The following is a 24,973-nucleotide window of genomic DNA, read 5'->3' on the forward strand; positions in this document are numbered from 1 at the left end:
GAGAGGAGCAGAGAGCAAGGAGAAAGAAGAGAGAGAAGGAGACTGCAAAAAATAAAATAAAATAAAAATCAGGTAAGGACTGCACTTAATTCCTCACACTGTACTGCCCCATTTCACAGCTGTGGAGAGGTCAAAAGACCCGAGACTTTAGCTGCTATGGCTGGAGGTGGAGGGGAGGGAAACTTTTTAATGAAATTGGATCATATGCTGTTTTCATTTGTGCTGGCTGCAGATGCATGTTCCTGCTCTCTTCTCAGCTTCCAGCAGAAGGATGGCTCCCTCCGGTGAGTCAAATTTTTCAGTCTGAGACTGGGGAGAAGATGGGCAGGAGAGAGGTCACAGGCTCTAAGAGTCTGGGGGCTGACACAGGAAAACCTTCATTCCCCTGCGAAGGGAATAACATGGGAGAAGGGTTAGTGATTAGCTCATTTCCCTGGCTCTTTTTAAACACGTTTTCTGTTCCCACTTGGTGCTTTAATCATCTATTGCCTTTACATTTTCTCTTCCTGATAGCATCCTGATAGAAACCGCAGCTTTCCATTTCTGCACCTCCCTTACTCTCACTTTTCCCTCTCTCCTACTTCATAGACACCCCAGATCTAAAAATCAACGAGTAATGACTTGGAAAATGAGGTTTTGGCTTTATTGGATGGCCCTTTAAGGACCCTGCCCAGAACCTGCCATTGTTTTTTGTTTCTCCGTTTCTGAGACCGACTCCTCCTCTGAGCCTGGCATTGCATGGAAAGCATGTGGGTGAATGGATGCTTGTGGAAAGGTCCAGTGACAAGTTTCTCTTGATGGGCAGCAAGTTTTAGTGCTGCTGCTTGGGGAGTATTTGTCCAGTGGCACCACAGAATTCTCTCATCTCATCTCATTAGTGGGAAAGATTTCCCCAGAAAGGAAAATGAGTTAGCAATAGGAGCTTGTTCATATTTTCCTTGTGGGCCTCATTAGGTCCTCTTCAACCTCTCTGCTTTCCTGCTAGTTCAGCAGGGCAAGACTGGAGGGGTAGGCTGGACTTGAAAGCCAGAAGTGACTGTCAAACCACTAAGCCTCAAAACCCAAAGCTAAGAGGAGAACAGAACTATAGTTAGTGCCTGGAAATGCCCTGTCTTGTCCACTATGAGGCTAGTAATAATAATGTGAAAATATGCTGGTTGTTTCCCTCTGTAGCAGGCAATAACAGATCCCATGAGGTGGGTACTACTGTTCTTGTTCTATATGTGAAGACACAGAGGCTTAGGGAAGTTACCTCATTTGCATATTGGTAACAGAACTGGATTCGTATCGAGATCTGCCTCACTCTGGAGCTCAAGGTCTTAGGCCAATATATGTTAATGCTTTCCCAGATTTGTGCTTAAGAAACACTGAGTGGACAAAATCCCTAACTAGTAGCCTTTGGATTTCCGGAATTCCCTCCTAGTTCTGTGTGACTTTATGTTAGCATTTCCCTGGTCTTGGAACTTCAATGTCCCTCCCTGTGACTTGGACCATGAAATATTCACACTGGATGGTACCAGAGTAAGTTGAGGATTAGGTGCTTCATGCCCTCCTTTTCCTGCTTGGAGGAAAGGGGACCATAAATCCAAATAAGTCTTTTTATCCTATGAAGTAGGAAAGGTTTATGAGCCAGATTATACAACTGGAATCGATTAATGTTAACCTTTTCTTCCTCACAGATCCCATATATCTGCTGCTTCTCACTTTTGGGAGTTCATAGCTAGTACAGTTCTGAAAGTCATTTTCCCTTACCCTGACACTTTGGGCCACATAGTCCTATTCTGGTCTCCTGAAGCTTCCCTGTTAAGGATGGCTGGTCAACTGACTCAAAGAATTGCTCTCTCCCTGCTGCTCTTCCTAACACCAGCAGTGCTATCAACATGGTATGCAGGTAAGTTCTGGGGCCCGTTTGGTCCATCCCTTCTACGGAGGTCACAAACTCCACCAAGACATAGAAGAGGGAAGAACGAGACGACAATGAGAGATCCCTAACTTAGACCCAAAAAAAAAAAAAAAACATTAGGTGGCAATAAAGATGACTAAATATTAAAAAGGGCTACCGACCAAGGCTCATGAGGCACCCTAGCAAGAGCTATTTGATAATGCGCTGTGCTAACACAGAAATGAAAGCGTGAGATGGCGTGGCCTTTGAGGCCAGGCTTCCTATTCCCTTTTCTCCACTTGCCCTTTTCACTTAACTTCCTGACAACAACGGGGTTTTTAGGTTTGCCTGTGTGTTTGGTTGTTTTGTTATATGTTTTGCTTTCTACGCAGGGAGTTGAATATTGAGTCTCCCAAATGCTAGGCAAATTCTCTACCACCGAACTCTATCCACAGCCCACTGACAACTTCTTAGATGTTTTTAATAAGCCAAAGATTCATTAATATTAATTCTTTCCTGAGTCAAATATCCTTGTCAAGACTACAAAATAGAACTCAGATCATGTATTTCTTTCGGAAAAATATAAGGGAGACAGTCTACTAAGGAGGAACAAGACTCCACCAGGTTCCCCCCCCTTTTTTTCTTTCTTTCTTCCTCCCAGAGTATCTATAGGATTTGTATAGCCTTTTTGCTAACACAGTCAATGACAGTACAGATCACATTCTTTTAATTAGGAACGCCATTCTCTTTGGGTTTGTTCCTTATTTCAGAAAGGATGCAGCTTTCCAGAATCCTGAATATTTCACTCTGCACCCCTGGGAGACATATTGAGCCAACAAGAATGGTCTGAGGAGGAGAGGGGGGTAGAACACAAGGCAGGACAAGGAAAGGATACTGAACCACCATACAGAGGTTTTTGATCAGGTTCCAGTGGCATTTCAAGTGCTAAGAATACTCTGTGGCCTGCAGTGTCTGCCCTCATAGGGGCTGGAGAGAGTGGGGAAATGAGACAGTCCCAACCAATGGGGTTAGGAAAATATCCAGAGATGAGTAAATAACAAACTGCAACCATCACAGCCACCGCCATTGCAGCTAAAATTTTCCACATCCCCCCAGCTCCTGGTAAAGGCCTTTGGCTGCAGCTCTGTTTGTCTGGAACAGCTGCATCCAGCTTTCAAACAAGTATGCAAGCTTCTTCCCCTCTTTGGCTTAACCTGGCCTGGTAGGGGGTAAAGCACAAGGGCTGACATTCAGCTGAAGAAATTCCAATCAAGCTCTTGGCAGAGGCACACTGTTTGGGGTTAAAAGAGCCCCAAGTCTTCAGGAGATAAATATACAGCTGTTCTCCACAAACCCCTGCTGGCTTCAATCGAAGTATAGAAGAGCAAAATCTACCCCAAAGCCCACAGAACTAAGGGAGAGAGAGGAGATCCAATGGTCCAAAGCCCAATTCTGAACATCTGTATTTAACTCATTAAAGCCTAAAATATTAGAGTTTTTCAGACAAGGCATTACAAACACTTACCTTCATGTGAGGTTCTCAGAGGGCTGTTTGCAAATCAGACACTCCTCACTTCTCCACGAATCACCACAGTCAACACTGGTTGACTTGTGAGGAACCCACGCTGCTAAGTCTTTGGCAGCCCTACAAGCCTTCTTAGAAGGCTGCATGATGGTAGATACTTGGAGATTTAATGATTCTTCCTTCACTGCTGGCTCAAACACTGGGGTGATGTGCATTTGTCCATTCATTCATTCATTCATTCATTCACTCAACAAATATGTGTCCAACGTTGTCTATACCCCCAAGGAGTGTTTTGCTCTCTTGTGTGGCTTTGTTCTCAAATGGGAAAGGCACAAGATAAACAGCTAAGTGTGGACTCGGGGCAAGTGAGAAAATGCATCCAGGAATAGTTAACAGAGAGTAGAAAACGTTAGCAACTACATGAAGCTGAGTGGGTTTAAAAATGTGTACTGTGGTATTTGTCTTCAGAGGGCAGACATTAATGTGGCCCTTAACATTTTCAACTATGAAGTATCTTTCCAACCATACATTCATGAAAGGCTGGACTTAGAGGGTCCTACTTGGCTGTGGAATTTGAAGGAACCCAGTAACAGACCACACAGTAAGCAGCCATTGACTGATGCAAAGGAACTGAAAAATGTTCAAGCAAATGGAATGATACAGAGGATGTGTCCTTCTGCATAGTTTCATTCTTATAGCCCACTTCAGTATCCCAAAATTTGCATAAAATATTCAAAAGTAGGCAATTAGGAGACTTGGGAAAGATTAAGCAGTTAACTAGCCCAAGCCCTTTCCTGGTACATAGAAAACCTAGCTCTGGTTCAGCTACCTCCGCATGCTGGTGGAGACTGTAATTATGTGATTGAGTCTTCCCTCAGTTCTCCCACATCCCCTGTAATTCTGGGACAGTATAAAATGCACGATGGTCTATGGTCTCCCCCACCCCACCCCATTGCCACAGTAAAAATGCTAGACTACAAGACAGATTTGGGTTCTTTATCCCTTCTGGACATAGTCAAAAATGTCTCCTCTACCACCACTTGAATCTTAGTATCTGAGTCTCGTCCATAGGGCTCAAACAGACCGGGCTGGGAGGTCTACTTTGCAATGTACTATCTAGGAGGCCTTGGGCAACTCCCTTTATTCCTCTGAGTCAGCCTCTGTGTCTATATGTAGGAGAGCATTATTGGTGTGTACCCAATTGAGATGTTATGGCAACGTAATGAGCTAGCATATGCTCTACATAGTAAGAGCTAAGTTGTCACTGTCGTTACTTTATCGAGACATAGGCCTAGGACACCCTGCTTTCTCTTCTGGTGAACAGCTGGTCCCTGATGAGCATTTCTTCCCAAGCTAGCTCTGCAATAAGAATGGGGAGACCTAATACTTTAGGGAAGCAAGCACATCTGGCCTCCTGTTTACAGGAGCTCTGAGGGGTTGAGGCTAACACTAAACTAAAACAGCTGACAAGGAGTCCATGCTGCACAAACAAACCTCCCCTGTGGGAAAGAGAAGAGGGGACCTAAGGAGAAGTAGAGGCAAGTCAGACAAACTGAAATGTGAAAAGAGCCAAACTGGAGAGAAAAAGTGAACCCTTTCCTCTGGAATGAGGGTAAACCAATATGGACATGATTTCATAAGACAAACTTGCAATCTGATTCATCTCCATGTTTACCAAGTTGGACTGACATCCACCCCCACCCCCCTGACACACACACACACACACACACACACACACACACACACACACACACAAACACACACTCCTAGCCTGGGCCCTGGGGAGGCAGCGAGCTGCATCATCTTGCCCTCTGCTCCACCCTGTAGTGCAGGAGTTCCTGTGCCTCTGGCCAAGGAAAGACTACAGGCTTACATTCTGTGTGTTTACATTGGTCAACGGGCTCCAGCTCGAAAGCCCAGCCCAGTCCTGGAAGTACAAAGGCTCTCCTGGAAATGGAGAACTGTCTGCAGACTCCAACAGGCTGCCTGCCCTGTCCCTGAACATGCATTAGAGCACATGGGCATTAGAGAAGGCCTTCCGGAAACTTTGCTACGGAAAGAGCTAAATTGTTTTCCAATTAGTTCACATTTGACCGATTTCCTGCGTCTGGTGGAACATACTGTTTAGGCTCCCCGACAGCCACAGACCTGCCACCACCAGGAACTGGGCCACTTAATGGAATGGAAGTAGATAGACTGGGAACGTTTTCTAGTTGAGCAGCTCACTGCTAATGCTCCTCCTGACCGGAAGAAGAGGAAATATCCCAAGGACTCTGCCTTGGGAGACAGAGCTTACTGTGAGAGCGTCAGAGCTGCTGCACTACACGTAGGGGGCCCTAAGGTCAATCACTAGCACTGAGAGAGAACAAAAAACAAAAACAAAAAACTCTGACTTCTCTTTTTACTCCAAGCCAGAATAAAGTGCTTATGAAAGAATTCTCGTTCCCTTTTGCCCTTTAAGCCATCCATCTCTGCCTTGGCATGCCGCAGCAGCAATAACAATCAGGTGCTTACTATGCCCTGTAGGCTAACGAGAGAGCTTGAAATACTGTTTCCCTTTGAGAGCCGTGTACATGCCTGTCATTGGAGAAGACACTTAGCGCTATTATTTCCTCAGAACTGGGACCACAGTCCATCCCCAGAGCTTGGCTATCAGTGTCTCACCAAGCTTCATCAAGGGAGTGGGCCGTTTGTCGTCTAGATTGGCAGGATTGACAGGTGGTTAAGAAGTCCAATTCTTTTGTTTTGAAAGTCTCCTAGTACATCCAGAGTCCCCACCACACCTTACCCCTCCGAGGTTGCTGTCTGTGTACCTCATGTGATCAAGCTTACCCACAGTAGTTCTACAGTTTTACAAATCACTTGGAAGCCCTCTCATGAAGTGCCAGGTCCTCAGAAAAACACAGGGGTTAGGGTACTGGGAAGAACTTGAGTGAGAAATGAATACACTTTTATACTCTGCTCCTCGTTCTAGGCTCAGGCCACTATCCAGACGAAAGCTACAATGAAGTGTATGCAGAAGAGGTCCCAGCTGCCCGCACCCTGGACTACAGAGGTAATTCTCATGTTTCTCAAGCTCGGGAAGGAAGGTTTCTTGACTAAGACCCGGATCTTCCCAGTAACAGCCTCATCCATGCTTAGCTCGTATGTGTCTGAACTGCAGCTCATAGAATCAAGAGCTATGATTTTCGTCATTGTTTTTCTTTTGTTTTTGTTTGTCCCTTTGTTTTGTTTTTAGGCATGCACTCTAGCACTGAGCCCAAGCCCTCTTGCTTTCTTCACTTCTTTCTTGAGACAGGGTCTCACTATGTATCCCTGGATGGCTTTGAACTCAAGACCCTTCTGCCTCAGCCTCTTCAGTGCTGCGGTTACACGTGTGCACCTCCACACACAGCAAGTGTGGTATGATTTCTAATTACAAACTTGGTTACTGACTTGCTCTGTGGTTTCCCTTCCCTGGCCTGAAGGATGCTCCTCTATTATGAGTCATTAAGCACGGACTGAGTATCTGGCTCTATGCCTATTCCTGTGCAGGGTAAGTCTATGGGAAATACAAGGGCTACTACAAGGTTCTGCCCCCTGGATGGGCTTGCATTATGTTGGGCATGAAGTGAGAATAAAATTAACACGTGCAAAGCAAATAAGTGTGAAACTGTGTGGTAGCCATAAATGAAGTAGAAATATAAGATGAAGAATTCAGGAAAGTGGTCATGCATGAAAGATGACATTCAGCATAGGCCGCGAATGATGAGCAGACTGTTATGAACTGGGAAAGGTGATAGGCAGACATTTGCCAAAGCAGATGGCCAAAGATATTAAGGTAAAGCCGAATTCACTGCACTAAGGAACTAAGAAGAAATTACACTGACTTGAAGGGGTGGAATATGAGTGGAGTAGCAGAGAATAAGAGAATGGAGTTGAGTGTAAAGAGTAAATTAGGAAAGGCCCAATGACCTAGGGTCTTTTTTTTTTTTTTTTTGGTTTTTTTCGAGACAGGGTTTCTCTGTGTTGTTTTGGTGCCTGTCCTGGATCTCGCTCTGTAGATCAGGCTGGCCTTGAACTCACAGAGATCCGCCTGGCTCTGCCTCCTGAGTGCTGAGATTAAAGGCGTGTGCCACTGCCACCCCACTCCTAGGGGGTCTTTCTAAGGAGAGTCAGAAAGAATGCTATCCTTTATTGGATAGCAAGTTAGTTCAGGTGATGTCAAATATGACTTCAATTTGTGATTATCTCTGTCCATGCTTTCCTGAGCATACATAAGAGTTTTGCTGTTACGCTCTAAAGAGTGGTCATGTGGTTTTTCACAGGTGAGTGCCACTGTAAAAGGTATTTCAGAACACTAACTAGGTTATTCTGTTTAGAAAATACGGGTTGGAAGAAGTGAAGCCTGAGTTGGGGAGAGTTTCCAGGAATCAATTACAGAAATGTTAGGTAGAAACATTTGAATCTGGGGACAAATAAATGTAGAGTAAGGATGGACTCCAGAGGGACTAGAGGTATATCTCAATAGCAGAGTGAATGCATGGAGTGTAGAAAGCTCTCCTGGGTTTGAGTCCCAGCGTCACAATGAAAGGATGTATTCCAGAGATGTTTCAAAGGAGATGATAAAATTCGGTGCAGATTTGATGTGCTAAAGGATCAAGAAACTAATGTCTGCCGGGCGGTGGTGTCCTTTCAGAAGGACAAAGTTTAAAAAGTAAACTAGGAGCCAATGAGATGGCTTAACTGGTAAAAAAGAGCCTGCTGATAACCTGAGTTCAATCCCTGGCACCACATGGGCCAAGGACACACAGACACAACTATATGAGTGAGCATGGACTCGTGTGGATGTACACACACACACACACACACACACACACACACACACACACAGAAAAAAAGAAAACGAATTTGGAAGGTTGCTGGGTAGATGGTTGAAAGAGAGAGAGGGAGGAAGTTTTGTGAGCACCCAGCTTAAATTAAAAGGCTCTCTGAAGAGACAGCCAAGGCCAGTCCCTTAGAAGACATTGTTATATATGAGTAGGAGAGAAATATACATCAAATGAGAGAGAGAGAGAGAGAGAGAGAGAGAGAGAGGGGGGGGGTCAGTGTGGAAGAAGATTTCTATCAAGAATATTACAAAAGCTGCAGATGAAAATTTAGAAACATGGAAACAATATGGAATCGGCTATGTCAAGCATTGCAAAGAGGTCAAACGACAGCAGTTACTGAGGAGGTAAATGGTGACCTTTGCGAAGGCAGTTCCGGTAGATAAATGATCCCAGCTTGGGGTTCTTCTACGCCCCTTTCTAGCTATGCCTTTATTGTCTTCTTTTTACTGCTAATGGTGCACAACCACTGCCTCTGACTCTAAATTCCCTGCATCCTGTTTCCCCATCCACCCACGTATTCGCAGCTGACACAACTCATCTTGAAAATGATAGTTCTCCCTTGATCACCAAATCGTATGGCCTTGAGCTTCACTCTCAGTCTCTCAAACAGCAGCAAGCACATCCCTTTCTTATTGGTTCCCCTTCCTTGGATTTCATGGTAATTTCCCTATTCTGATCATAGTTGAAGCCAAGATAGGAAATGGAGTCTCTGGTAGTGACCATAGTGAGAAGAAGGCTGACATCTGAATTTTGGATAATTGGCTTAGCTCCAGAGCTCTTGAATTGCATCTCTAACACTGCTAGACACACCCATTTCGAGATGTCTAAAATGCGATTCTTCTGTCTTATCTGAAAAAAGTTCTACAATAAACCTGACTGTCTTACTTTCTGATAATACTACCACCATCCCCTTAGTGACTCAGACTTCAAAATACCCCAGCGTCACTTCTAACAATCCCCATCACATTTAATAACCCCCTCTCCTCATTATTTTTCACTAGTCATTCACCGAGCCCTATCATTTCTTTAATACATGGGATTGGAATTACTACTATTCCATACATAGACAAAGGCTGTTGTTTCCTAGTTAGATTCCCTGGCTCAAGTTTCTGCCTTCCTCCAATGTAGTGACCAAATAAACACATTTTAAACACAATCTAGCCTCATGTTCCAGTCTGATGACTTTTTACACCATTTCTCCCCATGAAATCCGTGCTTTAGCTAGGGTGGTAGACTGTTTTTCCCACAAAATGATTTAGTACACACTGGGACTTCACTCACCTTCATTCGTTTTTCTTATTATATTTATTCATTTATTTGGAGGACGTGTGCCACAGCACATGTGTGGAGGTCAGAGGACCATTTGCCAGAGAGCTTGTTCGCTCTTTCTACCATGTAGATCCTGTGGGTCAAACGCAGGTCATCAGGCTTATTTGTCAGTACATTTACCCACCCAGCCATCTTGCTGGCCCTCCTCGTTATTTAATTATCTCCTATGTGCCTCTTCTGAAATGAATGTTTCATTTATTTGTTTGTTTGTCAAAACCACTCACTCATCTGGCCTTCATTGTGTTCTGTTTATTGCTCTGAACGGAACAGTTATTTAACAAAGGGTACCATGTATATCACTCTCACAGAAGCATACGAAAAGTAGGTGCTGACTGTTAGCCTCCTGGGAACGAAAAATGGAAAAATACGATATTAAAAAGCATTAAATTCAAAAGGTACTTCTTCATGTGGTGCTGTGAATTAAACGCAGGGCCCCGTGCATGCTAGGTTTGGGTTCTACCACCAAACCATACATCCCCAGAACTACTTTTGAAGGGTCTGCCATCCCCATTATTACTACTTACCTGCCTTACTGGTTATTTTTAAATTATCTTTTTTTATTTTAATTAATTTAATTTTACATATCAGCCACGGATTCCCCTGTCCTCCCTCCTACCATCCCCCAGCCTCCCCCCGCCCCCGAATCCACCCCCCATTCCCACCTCCTCCAAGGCAAGGACTCCCCTGGGGATTCAGCTCAGCCTGGTAGACTCAGTTGAGGCACGTCTAGTCCCCTCCTCCCTTCACCTAGGCTGAGCAAAGTATCCCAGCATAGGGCCCCAGGCTCCAAAAAGCCAGCTCATGCACTAAGGACAGGTTCCGGTCCTACTACCTGGGGGCCTCCTAAATAGTTCAAGCTAATCGACTGTCTCACTTATCCAGAGGGCCTGGTCCAGTTCCATGGGGGCTCCTCAGCTAAAAGCCCTTTAGAAACTCATATGTCACACAGTAGCATTTGCCTTGGTGTCTAGTGTCCAGTAGCTCTCTTTGGAACTGAGTCTCCAGGCCTAAAACAAACTAAAGCTATCAATGATGCATGCAAAGGAATGGCCAGGAAAAGCACAACCTGAGGTCCTGGCCTCCTTTGTAATCCTTTTTGTGCCTTGCAAAGATTTTCTCTGCAACAGTGCCATTTCAAAACTTCCTGCAATGTAGAGGTGATGTCACCATGTGTAAGCACTGGAAATGGACACCAGTGTGTCGGTGCTTGAAGACGCACGAGACAGTGGCTCAACGCAGACACTGATGTAGACAAACTCATTCCTGGGAGTGGGTATTTCATGTGTGGGGTTTGGGGGGGGGTGGTAGTGGGTTTTTGTTGTTGTTTTGTTTTGTTTTTTGTTTTTGTTTTTGTTTTTCGAGGCATGGTTTCTCTGTGTGGTCCTAGCTGTCCTGAACTTGCTCTGTAGCCCAGGCTGGCCTTGAACTCACAGAGATCTGCCTGTCTCTGCCTCCCGAGTGCTGGGATTAAAGGAGTGCACCATCACCACCCGGCATGTGTGGGGTTTTATTTGATTCTCACCACAGCCACATGGGGCTGCTTTATTATCTCCCATTTTATAGACCAGAAAACTAAGCTCAGGGAAGTCTCAGAGTGGCAGAACTTTAAACCTAGGCATTTAAACCTAGGTCTTTCTGACTACCAATCTGTGCTTATTCCATGTCTTTCATTAAAAATGTAACTGTTCTTTAAAAGATAAAAAGAAGAGATAAGAAGGAAAAGGCATATCCTTATTTTAGGGAGCACTGTCCACATAGTTTGATATTGTTTTCACAAACCTTACACTTTCTGCCATTATCTTATCAGGAAACCTGCCTGGAGCCAGAAACCTTTCTCTGAGGTGGTAGCCTTAGTCTTCTGGTCTTCTGGATGGCTAAGCAGCTGCCTCACAGCTTGTCTCAATCCTGAGAAAATTAGTCACTGTCTGGGTTACCTCAAGTTTACCACAGAGAATGTCTTTTCCTTGCCAATCTTTCTTGTCTTTGTGTACCAGAGAGAGAGAGAGAGAGAGAGAGAGAGAGAGAGAGAGAGAGAGAGAGAGAGAGAGAGAGAGAGAGACCTTCCAGTTTCTTAACTCTGGACAAACTATTATGTGTCACTCATAATATTAAGTGTTCTATAAATGTTATTCCGTTTAGATAAAGTCCATGCTTGCTATGTTGTGATATGCAAAGATCTCTAAAATATATTATTCACTTCAAAAGTAGTTATTAGAACTGAGCACATGGGTCAGTGCTAGAGCACATGCCCAGCATGCATAAGGTCCTGGGTTTGATCCCAAGAACCACAAAAATATAAAGCAGTGATGGGACCAATGTACCCAATATGCTACTGTATGTGTGAAAAGAGCAAAGAAAATTAAGAAGTCCTACAAGGGTTTGCATTCTATCTATAAACTGCTATCATAGGTTCTTTGGAAGTGGAATGAATGAGCATAGGCACATGAGGACTGAGAGGAGATACTTTACTGTGTCGCTGTTTACACTTTGGGAGTCATGAAACAGGGGATCGATTCCTTCTTCAAAATATCAGTGGATCCTTCAAAGGAGCAGCTGCAGTGACAGATTTTGTACTTAGAAAGAACTTGGGCTCCGTCATGGCCCTGACCCTTACTTCCCAAGGAACCTGGGAAAGTCGTCTAAAAAATAGGGCTAATGACTGCATAACTCATGGGGCTATTGGGAGAACTATAGGAGGTGGACACAAGAAGGGCAGTATGATACCTAAACACAGAACTCAGTATTATTACACTGCCCAGCAGACATTTTAGCACACACTATTTAACCACAGTCTTAGTTCCAGTTCCCACTGGCAGTCTTTCTGTACAGTTGTCCAACCAGTTATGACTCTCTTGAACTGTATTTCTTCATCTCATTCACATCCCTGGCATGAAAGGCAGTGTCTGCCGTGCCTCACTGACTTCCACATAACATATCTCTCACCATCCTTGTTCTACCAGTCTGGCGGCCCTACCCAAAAAGGAAATGAAGTCAGTCTGGAATTACTTGTCCTTGAGTGCTTCTGCCAGCTCGTAAGCCTCCCCTTGAAATATTCTAGACTACTGTTCTATCAGTCCCATCAGCGTCACTTCCTAGGCTACACTTCATAGGATACACTTCCTAGAGACAACCTTCTCCCTTATTTGAAAACTGAATTTGTGGTTCTGCCCCTTTCCTGTCTCCCAACATTATGTCCTTATGTCTCAATTCCTCTGGGCTAGCAATTTTTTAAAAATGCATACATGTATATATTGTGTGTTAAATGAATCCCTCCCTACCTCTCTCCCCTCCCATTTCTCATTCCCCACTGCTTCCACTAGCCCCCTCTGTTCCCCTTAGACAGATCTATTTGTACATCAAGCCATGATTTTCTACGTCTGTATAAAGTCTAGGAATCACAAATATTTTTAAATGTGATATTTATCTTTCTGAGACCAGGCCAGCAAGCTTGAACTGATTTCCAGTAGCTGGGCTCCTATCACTCTCTTTGCATTGATTCTGAGCCTTGCATTTCTCTCTCCCATTTTATTTCCTCTACCAGTTTCAATCTGGTGTGTGTATTTTCCTTGACACGATATGGGAGACAAATAGAACAGAGGTGCTTTTGAGATCCCAGCCTCCCATGTAAGTCTTTGTGATATGTGTTGTGGCTTTGTAATCAGCAGCTCTGCAAATCTAGCACGTAAGAAACATTATGTAATTCAAAATGGTGTCTCCAGATGGCAGCCCTGTCACTGCCACCGACTTAAACTAATTCTGGAAGCCGCAAGCATGGTACTAAATAGTTTTTCTCTGTCATCTGTCTTCATTCTCCAGTTGCATGCAAGCAGAGGTCCTAGCCTTTCATTTTTTCCTTGACCTCCCGATGTAATGTGCTGTCTTTGTCCCTGGGGTTTGAAAATCAAATAAGCTTATACGGTGCTTTTGCCTTCCAAATCCTATGCAAACAAATCCGTGCCATGCTGTGTGAGTAACCCTTGTGCAGGCCACATCCAGTTGTTTCCTTGTGTCCCTCTAAAATCTGAACCATACAGAACAAGGAGTAGTGGTGCAGGCCCGTAATCACATCACTCAGAAGATTAAGGCAGGGAATCATGAATTTGAGGCCAGCATGGACTATATAGCAGACACTGTCTCAAAAAATAAATAAAAACACAGAACCAGTGGAAGAGGCGTGCATTTTGTCACCAGTAAGGTGTCTTTATAATATAATCATCCTGTAAACTTGCATGCTCAGTACTGAACTGGGATTGGATTTTTCAGTCCTCAGTGGTCTGCTTTGATGTCATATTCCTATTCTTTCTCTGGTTTACATTTTCCATGTTTTTTTAAGTTGTTTTAAATTTGCATACAGCAAAATGCACTTTCTGGTATACAGTTCTATGAGTTTTGACAAATATATAGTGTAAGATAGCTAACAGCAGAGAGGGGAAAGTTTTTATCATCTCAGAAACTTGTCCCATGCTGCCGTTTTGTAGTTCTCTCTCTTTACCTCTAACACCTGGCAACTACTGATATGTACTCTATGCATATGGTCTTGCCTATAGATACCCCTGTATACTTTATATAATGGAGTCTTGTTTCTCTAGCTCCCCAAAATACACTTACAATTCATCTGTGTTGTCACATGTATCAGCACACCATTCTTATACAGAGATAAACTCATTAACTCCACTCTTCACACATAGAACCGATTTTTGACAATTATGAATAGGGGTGCTTTAAACACTAGTGTATAAGATTGTGTGTGAGCCCAGGTTTTCATTTCCCTTGAATAAACACCTTGAAGTGAAGTTGCAGAGTCAAATGGTAAGCGATCCTTTCTTCACAAAGAATGTATGAAATTACTTTTCTATAAACTAGTATTTTACAGTATGTCAATGTTTTTGCCTTTCTCCAAGCAATGTGCAAGAGTTCTAGGTTCTCTCCATCTTCTTCAGCACTTGGTATAGTCATTTCATAGTTAGACATTCAAAATATATATTAATGATATTTCCCTGGGGTTTTAATTTGTATTTATTTAGTGACTAATGGTGAAGATCATCTTTTCATATGTTTATTAATCATTCATAGATCCTCTTTAATAACATGTCTCTTTGTCTTTTCTCTATATTCTAACTGGGCTGTTTGGAGAATTTGCATCTTTACTGTTGAGTTTTGAAAATTTTTTGCTATATTTTATATTCCATTCACTAGTCATTGGTTGTGAATGTGATACATGGTTTAGAAACATTTTCTCCCAGTTTTTGTGTTTTGTTTGAACTCGTTCATAGAGCAGAAGAATTTACTTTTGAAAAGTTCCAGTTTGTTGATTTTCTTTAATGATTTAATGGTGTCTTGTCTAAGGCTTCTTTGCTCATTTTGGGTCCCAGAGATTTTCCAGTTCTCCATAAGTTTTGTGCTTTCTGTTTTCAATGTAAATCTAATTTCCATTTTTATTAAATTTTTGGTATAAGGTATGAGACTTAGGTTCTATTTCTTTTCTTCTGCCTCAGTTTTGCACATGAAACTCCATTTTCTTCAGCACCATTTGTTTTGAAAAGCTGTTTCTTTTCCATAGGATTGTTTTTGTACTTATGTCCAAAATTATGTTGACCTACTTAAGCTTATTTCTGGGACTCTAATCTGTTCCACTGAGATATGTGTCTTTTCTTTTGACACTACCACACTGATTTGTTGTCGCTTTATATTTAATTTTTTACTTATTTGTTTGTTTGTTTGTTTGTTTGTTTGCTTTTTGAGGCAGGGTTTCTCTGTGTAGCTTTGGAGCCTGTCCTGGAACTCACTCTGTAGACCAGGCTGGCCTCGAACTCACAGAGATCCACCTGCCTCTGCCTCCTGAGTGCTGGGGTTAAAGGTGTGCGCCACTGCTACCTGGCTAAAGAAAGTGTTGGCCAAAACCCAGGTTTGAACCAGGGACCTTTAGATCTTTAGTCTAATGCCCTCCCAACTGAGCTATTTCAGCTTTTATTTTTAAGGTTGTATTTTAAATTACATTTATCCCTTCCCTTTACATATACCCCTTCTCATTCTTCTTTGAATTCATGGCCTCTTTTTCCATCAATTGTTATCACATGCATATATGTATATATAATATTTTGTATATATATATATATATATATATATATATATATATATACACACACACAATATATGTATTGTAAATACTGGTAGCTCCAGTTATTCTGCTGCAAAAGTAACCTGGCATTATGGTTACAGATGTGGACTTCTAATCACAGAAGGCCTTACTGTTCACTATGAGAATACACAATGGGCATAGCATTATTGCCTATAGAGGCAGCTTCCTTTCCCCTCTTTCCTAGATAAAGGTGAACTTTTGTTCTTTTAGGAATATTCATATATATGCCTATATATATATGACTATTGAGTCCATATAATGTTACTTGTATGTATGTTTTCTGAATAGACTGTTAAGCACTAGACAACCAATCGGTGTGCTCTTCCTTGAGGAGGGCCACCTCTTTACTCAGTCACCTATAGTTCTTTGTGTAAGGTTGATTACTGTACTTCTAGCTTACTTTTCTTCTGCTACTACAGTCCCCCGATGGTGTTATACAATGAATATCCAGGATGGAGAAGCCACATGCTACTCACCAAGGGGAGGAAATTATCACAGCAGCCTAGGCACACGTTGTGAGCTGTCCTGTGACCGGGGCTTTCGACTGATTGGACGGAGGTCGGTGCAATGCTTGCCAAGCCGTCGTTGGTCTGGAACTGCCTACTGCAGGCGTAAGTTGTATGTGAGCATATACTGATGTGTGTATGAGAAAGAAGGCAACCTGCTGGCCATGGAAGGTATATATCTGGAAGTTTTACTCTGTGAAAGTTGGGAATTTTCCATAGGCCTCCAACAGAGCTTTTCCTCTTCCTGACATTGTAGTTTATTTTTCTCTGTATGTGATTACTGTCCAAGTAATATGGGTATTTAAGTCACAGCCAGCCACTATGACTCATAGCACCCAGAAATGTGTGTAGGAGGACAAGACTTGGCCATGAGGAACTGATGTAGGCCTGGGCCACCTCTTGGAGCTTCCAAGGATGTGTTCCAGACTCTCCCACTTGCGGTCAAGTGTCATCCTTCCTTGCCTACAGCCTTAGAAGGTCTTGCCAGTAAAGCTAATGAGACATCTGCTAGTCATCATTTTCTTGTTACAGTAGGAAGAATCCCCAATGCAATAATATGGGATAAAAACACACACACATAACCCAAATCCTATCTCCCTTCTCCCAAACCCCTACTTCTTATTCAAACTCTTCAGCCCTTTGGCAGCAGAGATTTGGCTTTCATGTGTGATGAGCAGATACCATTTGAAGGACATCCATGTGCACAGGGCTCTACACTGACTGCTTCAGGAGATCACTCAGCTTCTCAACTACCCTTCAGTTGCTAATAGGCTAATGGGATAGAAACCTAAATGTGTGCACATGCACATTGCACACCTGGATGCAGATATGCTAAGCATTCAGAGATAAATGAGCTTGGTGAGAAAAGAAGCTATGAAAGAGAGGAAAAGGTGGATGGACAGAAAGAAGTCACTACAACCCTTCAGGTGATGATAAGTAAGTTGCTTTAGGACTTAAACTCCATCATTTCCAAAATGAATTTGAATTGAACTGACAAAACAGATAAAAGACTATAAATTATAAACATAAATGTAGTCAAAAGCATAGAAACATGCCCATTTCCAGGTGCCTAGAATGAGGTGGCTTTTGCAGTTGAATCCAGTATTTAGCTTTGACCTTCCTCATGGTTGAATCTACTGTTTTCACTGTCATATAATACTAAATAAGTGAATTCATCCGAAGAGACCAATCTTTCTGATTTCTGGTTCTGATTTCAAGGAGGTCATTTTCATGTATTTTTTTTTACATAACAAATAGAGGAAAACAGTAAAGCAGTAATCTTAAGGCTTAGCTTAGTCAAGAAGCAAAAATGAACAGAGCCCATATAGAATTTTTCTAGAACGCTTTAACGTTCAAACTTTATGCAGGATTATAACGTAGACAAGCTAAAGAAATGTATATGGCTTACTTCTCTCAAGTATCAGGTGTCCCCAAGAAAACTAATGACAGCTATTCTCTGCTAACAGCCTTTAAAGTACACAGATTCCACCTTTATTAAATATCACCATGCCCTCCAGACAGTGGCCTGACTCATGTGGACAGAAAGCCAGCTGACTGTAAGGGAGCCTTGGCTGAACTATGTGTCCAGCCAATAGCTTTGAACATGCTTTAGGGCATACAGCATTTGAAGAAGACACAGTGTCTAAGGAATGAGAAACAAAAATTAACCATTGTCGATGCTTTCCTTAAATTGTCCTGTGAGGTAAATATATTTTACTGATAAAAAACAGTGAGGCTCAGAGAAATGAGGCAACACCTCTAAGTCACAGAACAAGAGGTCAAGTTAGTATGCAAATCGGGGTCTTATTTTAATAATCATGCACTCAGACAACTAGTTTACTTTCTTCAGACTCCACTATCCAGCCAACTAAGATTGCTTCTTTACTGGTTAAGATGAAAATAAAAAGGCAAATGGAAGGAAAGGCAGTTCCATAGGAAAAGTTAAGAGCAGCCTGGGTGAGTTTTCTATAGTCTCTATTGAATACGACAATGATCCTCCTATGGTAGATGCTCATGCATCACCTCCAGATAGTAGTACCACAGGGTGCTGAACTTACTGTTCATTTCTCTCTTAGAGATGAGATGCCATGCACTGCCATTCATCACTAGCGGCACCTACACCTGCACAAATGGGGTGCTGCTTGATTCCCGCTGTGACTACAGCTGTTCCAGTGGCTACCACCTAGAAGGTGATCGCAGCCGCATCTGCATGGAAGATGGACGATGGAGTGGAGGAGAGCCTGTATGTGTAGGTAAATGCTGGCAGCTCCAGTTATTCTGCTGCAAAAAGGGACCTGGCATTATGCTCACAGATGATGTGGAATTCTGATCACAGAATTCATACACCTTGTGTATGAGAATACACGATGGGCATAGCATTATTGCCTATAGAGCCAGGCTCCTTTCCCCTCTTTCCTAGATAAAGGTGAACTGTTGTTCTTTTTTTTTTTTTTTTTCGAGACAGGGTTTCCCTGTGTAGCTTTGCACCTTTCCTGGAACTCACTTGGTAGCCCAGGCTGGCCTTGAACTCACGGAGATCCGCCTGGCTCTGCCTCCCGAGTGCTGGGATTAAAGGCGTGCTCCACCACCGCCCGGCGAACTTTTGTTCTTTTACCTACCAGCGGTGTGTAATATTGCTTCCACTAGGGAAGGCAGGGGATCTATAAATCCACACTTGATCTTTGACCTTGGCAGACATAGATCCACCCAAGATCCGTTGTCCTCATTCCCGTGAGAAGATGGCAGAGCCAGAGAAATTAACTGCTCGAGTATACTGGGACCCACCCTTGGTGAAAGATTCTGCTGATGGTACCATCACCAGGTGAGCTTGTGTCCTGAATGCCTCATGTGTCCCCAGCAAGTACCCCTGGGGTGCTCACAGTCTGACCATACAGGCTCTGCCTGAAGTGATGATGTACCTCAGATCTCAATTCTACCCATCTTTCCCTGAGGAGCTAAGTAACTCCTTCATCCTGTCTCATGTAGGGTGACACTTCGGGGCCCAGAGCCTGGTTCTCACTTCCCTGAAGGAGAGCATGTGATTCGTTACACTGCCTATGACCGAGCCTACAATCGGGCCAGCTGCAAGTTCATTGTAAAAGTACAAGGTCAGAAAAAGCTCTTTATTGGACACACTGTTCAACATTCCTGCTCTGCCCTGACCTTCAGAAACCCACAACTTCTTCCTCTTGTTTGTATTGGGAGGTGCACAGGGGAATGGCCAACTTCGTCAAACAGACTTATTAGGAAAACCCACACTACATGGGCATAAAATTGTCGCAGAAGCCTTGACTCTCCAATAAGACTATCACACTTCTAATCTAGATAAACTTCATAGATAGTCTATATCCATTTCTTTTCTTGGCCTTAAAAATGATCAAATTTGATGAGTCTTTGTGCCCATTCACATCTGCCAAAATGATAATGTTGGTAGCTTGGTGTTTTCCTCTTTGCTTCATGTCACATTGCTTCACTTTGCCTTTCTTATCATTAAAATAATTCATGCTCATAATTAAATATTTTAAAATAAAGAAACAGCCAGGTATAGTAGCACATGCCTGTAATCCCAGCACATAAGGCAGAAAGAGGAGGATAGCAAGTTCAAGGTCAGCCTGGGAGTACATAGCAGGATGCTGTCTCAAAAAAAAAATTAAAGTAATACCCAAACAGAAAAATTTATTATCTCTATCTCCAGGGGATCATTGTTGATAATGTTCTAGTACCTTCCTTCTAGTTTTTTCTCTATACATACTTACAACATATCATTTAAGATCACCCTTTCCATTTTTCATTAAAACATAAGCCCTGTGCAGTGGTGGCGCACGCCTTTAATCCCAGCACTCGGGAGGCAGAGCCAGGCGGATCTCTGTGAGTTCGAGGCCAGCCTGGTCTACAGAGGGAGATCCAGGATAGGCACCAAAACTACACCTGTCTTGAAAAAACAAAAAAGAAAAACAAAACAAAACAAAAAACACACAAAAAAAATTTCCCCATATTCTTTAATATTGTGTTCATAAATATTTTCAATCCCAACATAATAATTCTACTCTAAGACTGTATCATGATGGGTTTAAATATCTCTCCATCATGGACTCATCTGTCTTATATGCTATTAGAAGTAAGTCTGACCAAGGGTGGTGGCACATACCTGTAATATCAGCACTCAGGAAGCTCGAGCAGAACGGCAGTGAGTTTGGAACCTCTTGGGCTCCACAGAGAAGACATTCCAGCCTGTGCTATATTGATTGTGAGACCAGGTTTCAAGAGAGAAAAAAAAGCCATTCTACAAGTTGGTCATCTTTACACTGGTTATCTATAAAAGTCTACAAATATAGACAACAACATTTTCTTTTATTACATTTACAGTCACCCCATGACTATACGTGTGTGTGTGTGTGTGTGTGGCGGGGGGTGGGGGGGGGAGGGTGTTCCGAAAGACTAGAAACCTGTGTTTGCATTTCAAATTTAATTCCTTAGGGAAGAAAACTATACCTCCATCCCCAGCTACTGGAAACATACAAAAGCCATTCATTTGGATTATCTCAAGTCTCTTGTTCTAGAAAGCCCAGAGCGGGCCCCTTAGCCTTTCCTGACTATAAGAGATATCACAAACTCTAACTTGAGCTTCTCCCTGGCAGTGAGACGCTGTCCAATTCTGAAACCACCCCAGCACGGCTACCTCACCTGCACCTCCGCAGGGGACAACTATGGTGCCACCTGTGAATACCACTGTGATGGTGGTTATGAACGCCAGGGCACCCCATCCCGAGTCTGCCAATCAAGTCGACAGTGGTCGGGATCACCACCTATCTGTACTCGTGAGTGAAACTATGAAATGAGTGAACAGACCTGTGGCTCAGGGGCACTTTGGAAGAACTTCTTCCATGGTCCAGAGGTCTAATATCAATGTGTGTGATATGAGAATGGAGATTCTGACCTGGGTCTGTTTTAAGGGCCAACATTCTCCCAGAGAATACTTACACCTCAAGAAGAAGGGCATAAAATATTCAGGTTTCCTTCTGGAATTCACCTCAGGGAAGAGAGGGCAAGGATGTAAAAGACCAGAATGCCTTGCAGGGTGAAGAAGGGCCTGTTGTGACTGACCATCTGCTTCTGCCCTAGCTATGAAGATTAATGTCAATGTCAACTCAGCTGCTGGCCTCCTGGATCAGTTCTTTGAGAAACAGCGACTCCTCATAGTCTCAGCTCCTGATCCCTCCAATCGATACTACAAAATGCAGATCTCCATGCTGCAGGTGAGACCTACTCCCCCAGGATGACCTAGTTAAAAAGCTTACTCTGTGCCGCACAAAACCTATGCATTCCTACTTTTGTGGGTAGTATTTTATTCGGTTTATCATTAGGTACATTGGTCACGTTCTAAAAAGTGTTATTTTTATGGAAAAATCAGTAAGACCACTGGAATGATAGATGTATATTGCAAAGAACTGGGTGTAGGCTGGGAAAGGAATGTGGAGAGGCTCGTAAAATAGCTATGATCAAAAGTAAATATTAAAAATAAACTACATGTGTGTTTCCAAGGAATTTCACTTGTATAAGAAGTGCTATGTAAGTACCGGGTAATGACTGACATGTTTTTATACATATACAACTAGTTCTCCCATCAACCCCTCTGATGTAGGTACTATTCTATGCCCCACTGAAGAAGTGAGGAAACGGAAAACAGACAGACTCAGTGACTGGCCCAAGCACATTAGCTCGTAAGTGGTAGAGCTGGGACTGAACCCAAGCTATCTAGCTCCAGGTCTGGGCTGTCAATCACTATCAGTACAATAGTGCCGTGACATCATAAAGGAAAGCGAGGAAGCTGTGCAGTGATTTTAACTGATGAGTGGATGAGATAGGTAGGTAGGTAGAAGACTGAAGAAAATATTAGACTGGGTGGCTGTCAGGAATTGTGTTTCTCTTTTCTACTCCACGTTGCAAATCAGTTTCAGACACTTAAATAGAACACAAAAACACTTTTGTGTAGCAAGTGCTTCGGGAATGAGGGGGAAGAGGTTGTACAGACCTCATAGCATGTGATAATTTGATTATGAGATTGTGTGATTGTTGCAGAAACCCTTCCTTTTCCATGTTGCCTTCTGTGGTCACAGGTGGACGTCAGGCAAGCAGCCTAAGAACGTAAGGTTTGCAAAGGCTATTGTATTTAATGTTTTCTCTCCCTCCCAGCAATCCACCTGTGGACTAGACCTGCGGCATGTGACCATCATTGAGCTGGTGGGGCAGCCACCTCAGGAGGTGGGGCGCATCCGGGAGCAACAACTATCAGGCAGCATCATTGAGGAGCTCAGGTGCAGGCTGGGAGGCTGCAGGGCAGGGATGGGCAAGAGCCTGATACAGGACACTAGCAAGCAGGAGCCAAGGCTTTTGGAGGCATTCCTTGTGTTTGAACTCTTACAGCTGCACTAAGTCAGGAGAGCAATGCTCAGCTCTAACGGAATATGACAATTAAATGGAGGCTAAAATACACATAACCAGGCTCGACTGCAAGCCACACCTCTGGGCTTTCAGAAAAGCACCTCAGGTGACTTTGAAGAGCCACAACCGAGACCCAAAGGATTCCACTCCAGACTTGAATCGCTAGGAAGCCTCTGGTCTCGTTGCCTATGAGCTCCTCTGTTTACCTTCAGTCACCAAAGGAGAAAAAGGCATCTTTGGTCACTGAAATCTGAGTCATATCTATCTGTCCCCCACGAACGAGAAGGGTAGAGGTAGCAGGTGGTAGAAGTTGACTTTTCTCATTATCTATCCATTATCGGCCTTACAGGTCCCCAATTATACTCAGGTCCAATAAAGCCATCAGTGCTCTCCGTTTGAGAAACAATACCTACCTCTAGGATTTAGTTTCGGTGGGGACAGAATGATTCTGGTCAATTAAAGAGACCAGGAAACACTCTGAGGAGGGAGACAGCCAACTCACAGCTACGGGTGGAAGAGTTAAGCAGGATTTGCTTATCAACCTCGTGGCTGCTAGGTATGATGTGCATACAAGTAAGTCACAGTGTCTGCAATACATGCCACCTGGAGTTGCTCCATGCAGCCTGCATGCAGTAGGTAACAGCTTTGCTTAAAGTGGAAAACATGTTGCAGAAATAACAGGCTAGGGTGAGGAAGGAAAGCTAGACATCTAAGGCTACCAAGACTAGGAACTGAGCAGAAAATAAGCAAAAGGGATTTGCGCTAGGTAGGAGAGGGGCACAGGAAAGGGTGGAGCTATAAAAGAGCGGGGGGGGGGGGGGTAGCACAGTCTTGTGGGACTTGGACCAAGGTCTCACACCTCTCTGGGTTGCTCTCTCTAGGCAATTCCAGCGCCTCACTCGTTCCTACTTCAACATGGTGTTAATTGACAAGCAGGGTATTGACCGGGAACGCTACATGGAACCTGTCACCCCTGAGGAAATCTTCACCTTCATCGACGACTACCTGCTGAGCAACCAGGAGCTGGCACAGCGAAGAGAGCAAAGGGATGTGTGCGAGTGACCCTGAGCCAGGCTGTGCCTGAGGTCAAGTGCACAACTGTCCTAGGTAGCTTCAACTGAGGAGGAAATGTTTTCCCAGTGTTGGGAGCAGGACTCCAGTGGGGGTGAGGTTTGCCAAATCCAGGACAGTTCCAGACATCATTTTAGGGCAGAATATTTGTTTCCCTCAGCAAGGCTCCACTTCAGTAGCACTGGAAAAGCATATGAGAGTAGGTAAGGGACTGAGGCCAGGCAGTGGTTTGCGGGTAGATGGTCTTCTCTGATTAGAGCCTCTGCCGAGCTCGCCAAAGTCATTGAGATAAGTAAATCCTAAATTCATTCATTTACTGTGGTGGAAATGGTTCCTTTACTCTACGGTGACAGCAGAGGGCAGCACAACAAGAGACAAGCAGGACACTCTAAACACTATAAATAGATCGCCTTACAGTTAATTGTTTTAGGAGCAGGAGAGGGGTGACAGGGCTCTATAAAACATTCTTGAGGCTGACTGTCATTTCCCTTTCCAGGACACTGGACTAAAAATTGTTGCTGGAACCATTGCTTCATCAAGAGTTAGAAAAACATTTTCTCCAGAGTTTGGGAAGCACCACCCAGCCATAGCAGGATGTTCCCTCCTAGCTGCTCCAATTAGTTTGTTGGCAAGAACGTCTGCCTACTGAGGTCTTTAGTGCCCCTGATGGTGGCCCTTCATTAAAGGATCCCCCAGTCTGTGAACTAGATTACCTCTAGGAACTGGGGAAATGACTCAGCTGGTAAAATGCTTGCCATGTAAGCATTTGGACCTGAGTTTGATCCCCAGAAGCCATGTTAAATAGCTAGATGTGTGTGCACTTGGAATCCCAGTGCAGAGGTAGAGATAAACAGATCTGTGGGGATCCTGGTTAGGAAGCCTAATCTAGTGGTGAGTACCAGGCCAGGTAAGAAACACTATCTCAAGAAACATGGTAGAGGGCCTGAGGAACACAACCCAAGACTGGCATCTGGTCTCCACTGTGTCCATACACAGGCACATACGGGTGTACGCACATGTACACACACACACCACCACCACCACCACCACCACCACCTCCACCTCCACCAAACATAGCAGGAAAGCAAAGGGGATAGCGTCATGCATTACCTTTCTCAGATACCCACTTTTAAGAGATGAGCACAGAGCAGGTAGCTAAAGGAGCCAAAGGTCAAGGTTAGGAACCAGGCCTGAAAGTCAACTTGAGGT

At 43.6% G+C, this 24,973-nt stretch overlaps 1 protein-coding gene and 1 non-coding gene across 2 annotated transcripts; one reads left to right on the top strand and one right to left on the bottom strand.

The window, feature by feature from the left end:
- The first annotated feature begins 1,689 nt into the window (after nucleotides 1-1,689).
- On the top strand, nucleotides 1,690-24,739 carry Srpx2 (sushi repeat containing protein X-linked 2). The gene is made up of 10 exons (XM_059250946.1): nucleotides 1,690-1,891; nucleotides 6,382-6,462; nucleotides 16,166-16,357; nucleotides 18,328-18,504; nucleotides 18,947-19,073; nucleotides 19,238-19,359; nucleotides 20,890-21,069; nucleotides 21,374-21,507; nucleotides 22,445-22,566; nucleotides 23,575-24,739. The coding sequence occupies exons 1-10, from the start codon at nucleotides 1,810-1,812 to the stop codon at nucleotides 23,753-23,755; spliced, it is 1,398 nt and encodes a 465-aa protein (XP_059106929.1). The 5' UTR covers nucleotides 1,690-1,809; the 3' UTR covers nucleotides 23,756-24,739.
- On the bottom strand, nucleotides 15,500-15,572 carry Trnaf-aaa (transfer RNA phenylalanine (anticodon AAA)). The gene has a single exon. It is a non-coding gene; the product is annotated as a tRNA-Phe (tRNA).
- Nucleotides 24,740-24,973: the final 234 nt, after the last annotated feature.

This window comes from Peromyscus eremicus, chromosome X (assembly GCF_949786415.1).
Source record: "Peromyscus eremicus chromosome X, PerEre_H2_v1, whole genome shotgun sequence".
NCBI classification, from domain to species: Eukaryota; Metazoa; Chordata; class Mammalia; order Rodentia; family Cricetidae; genus Peromyscus; species Peromyscus eremicus.

What these genes read in the sequence shown, in the direction of transcription:
- Srpx2 (XM_059250946.1), top strand. Translation starts at nt 1,810, where the DNA reads ATGGCTGGTCAACTGACTCAAAGAATTGCTCTCTCCCTGCTGCTCTTC. An exon ending in GTTCATTGTAAAAGTACAAG is followed by an intron (nt 19,360 to 20,889) that starts GTCAGAAAAAGC and finishes TCTCCCTGGCAG; the next exon opens with TGAGACGCTGTCCAATTCTG. An exon ending in TGCAGATCTCCATGCTGCAG is followed by an intron (nt 21,508 to 22,444) that starts GTGAGACCTACT and finishes TCTCCCTCCCAG; the next exon opens with CAATCCACCTGTGGACTAGA.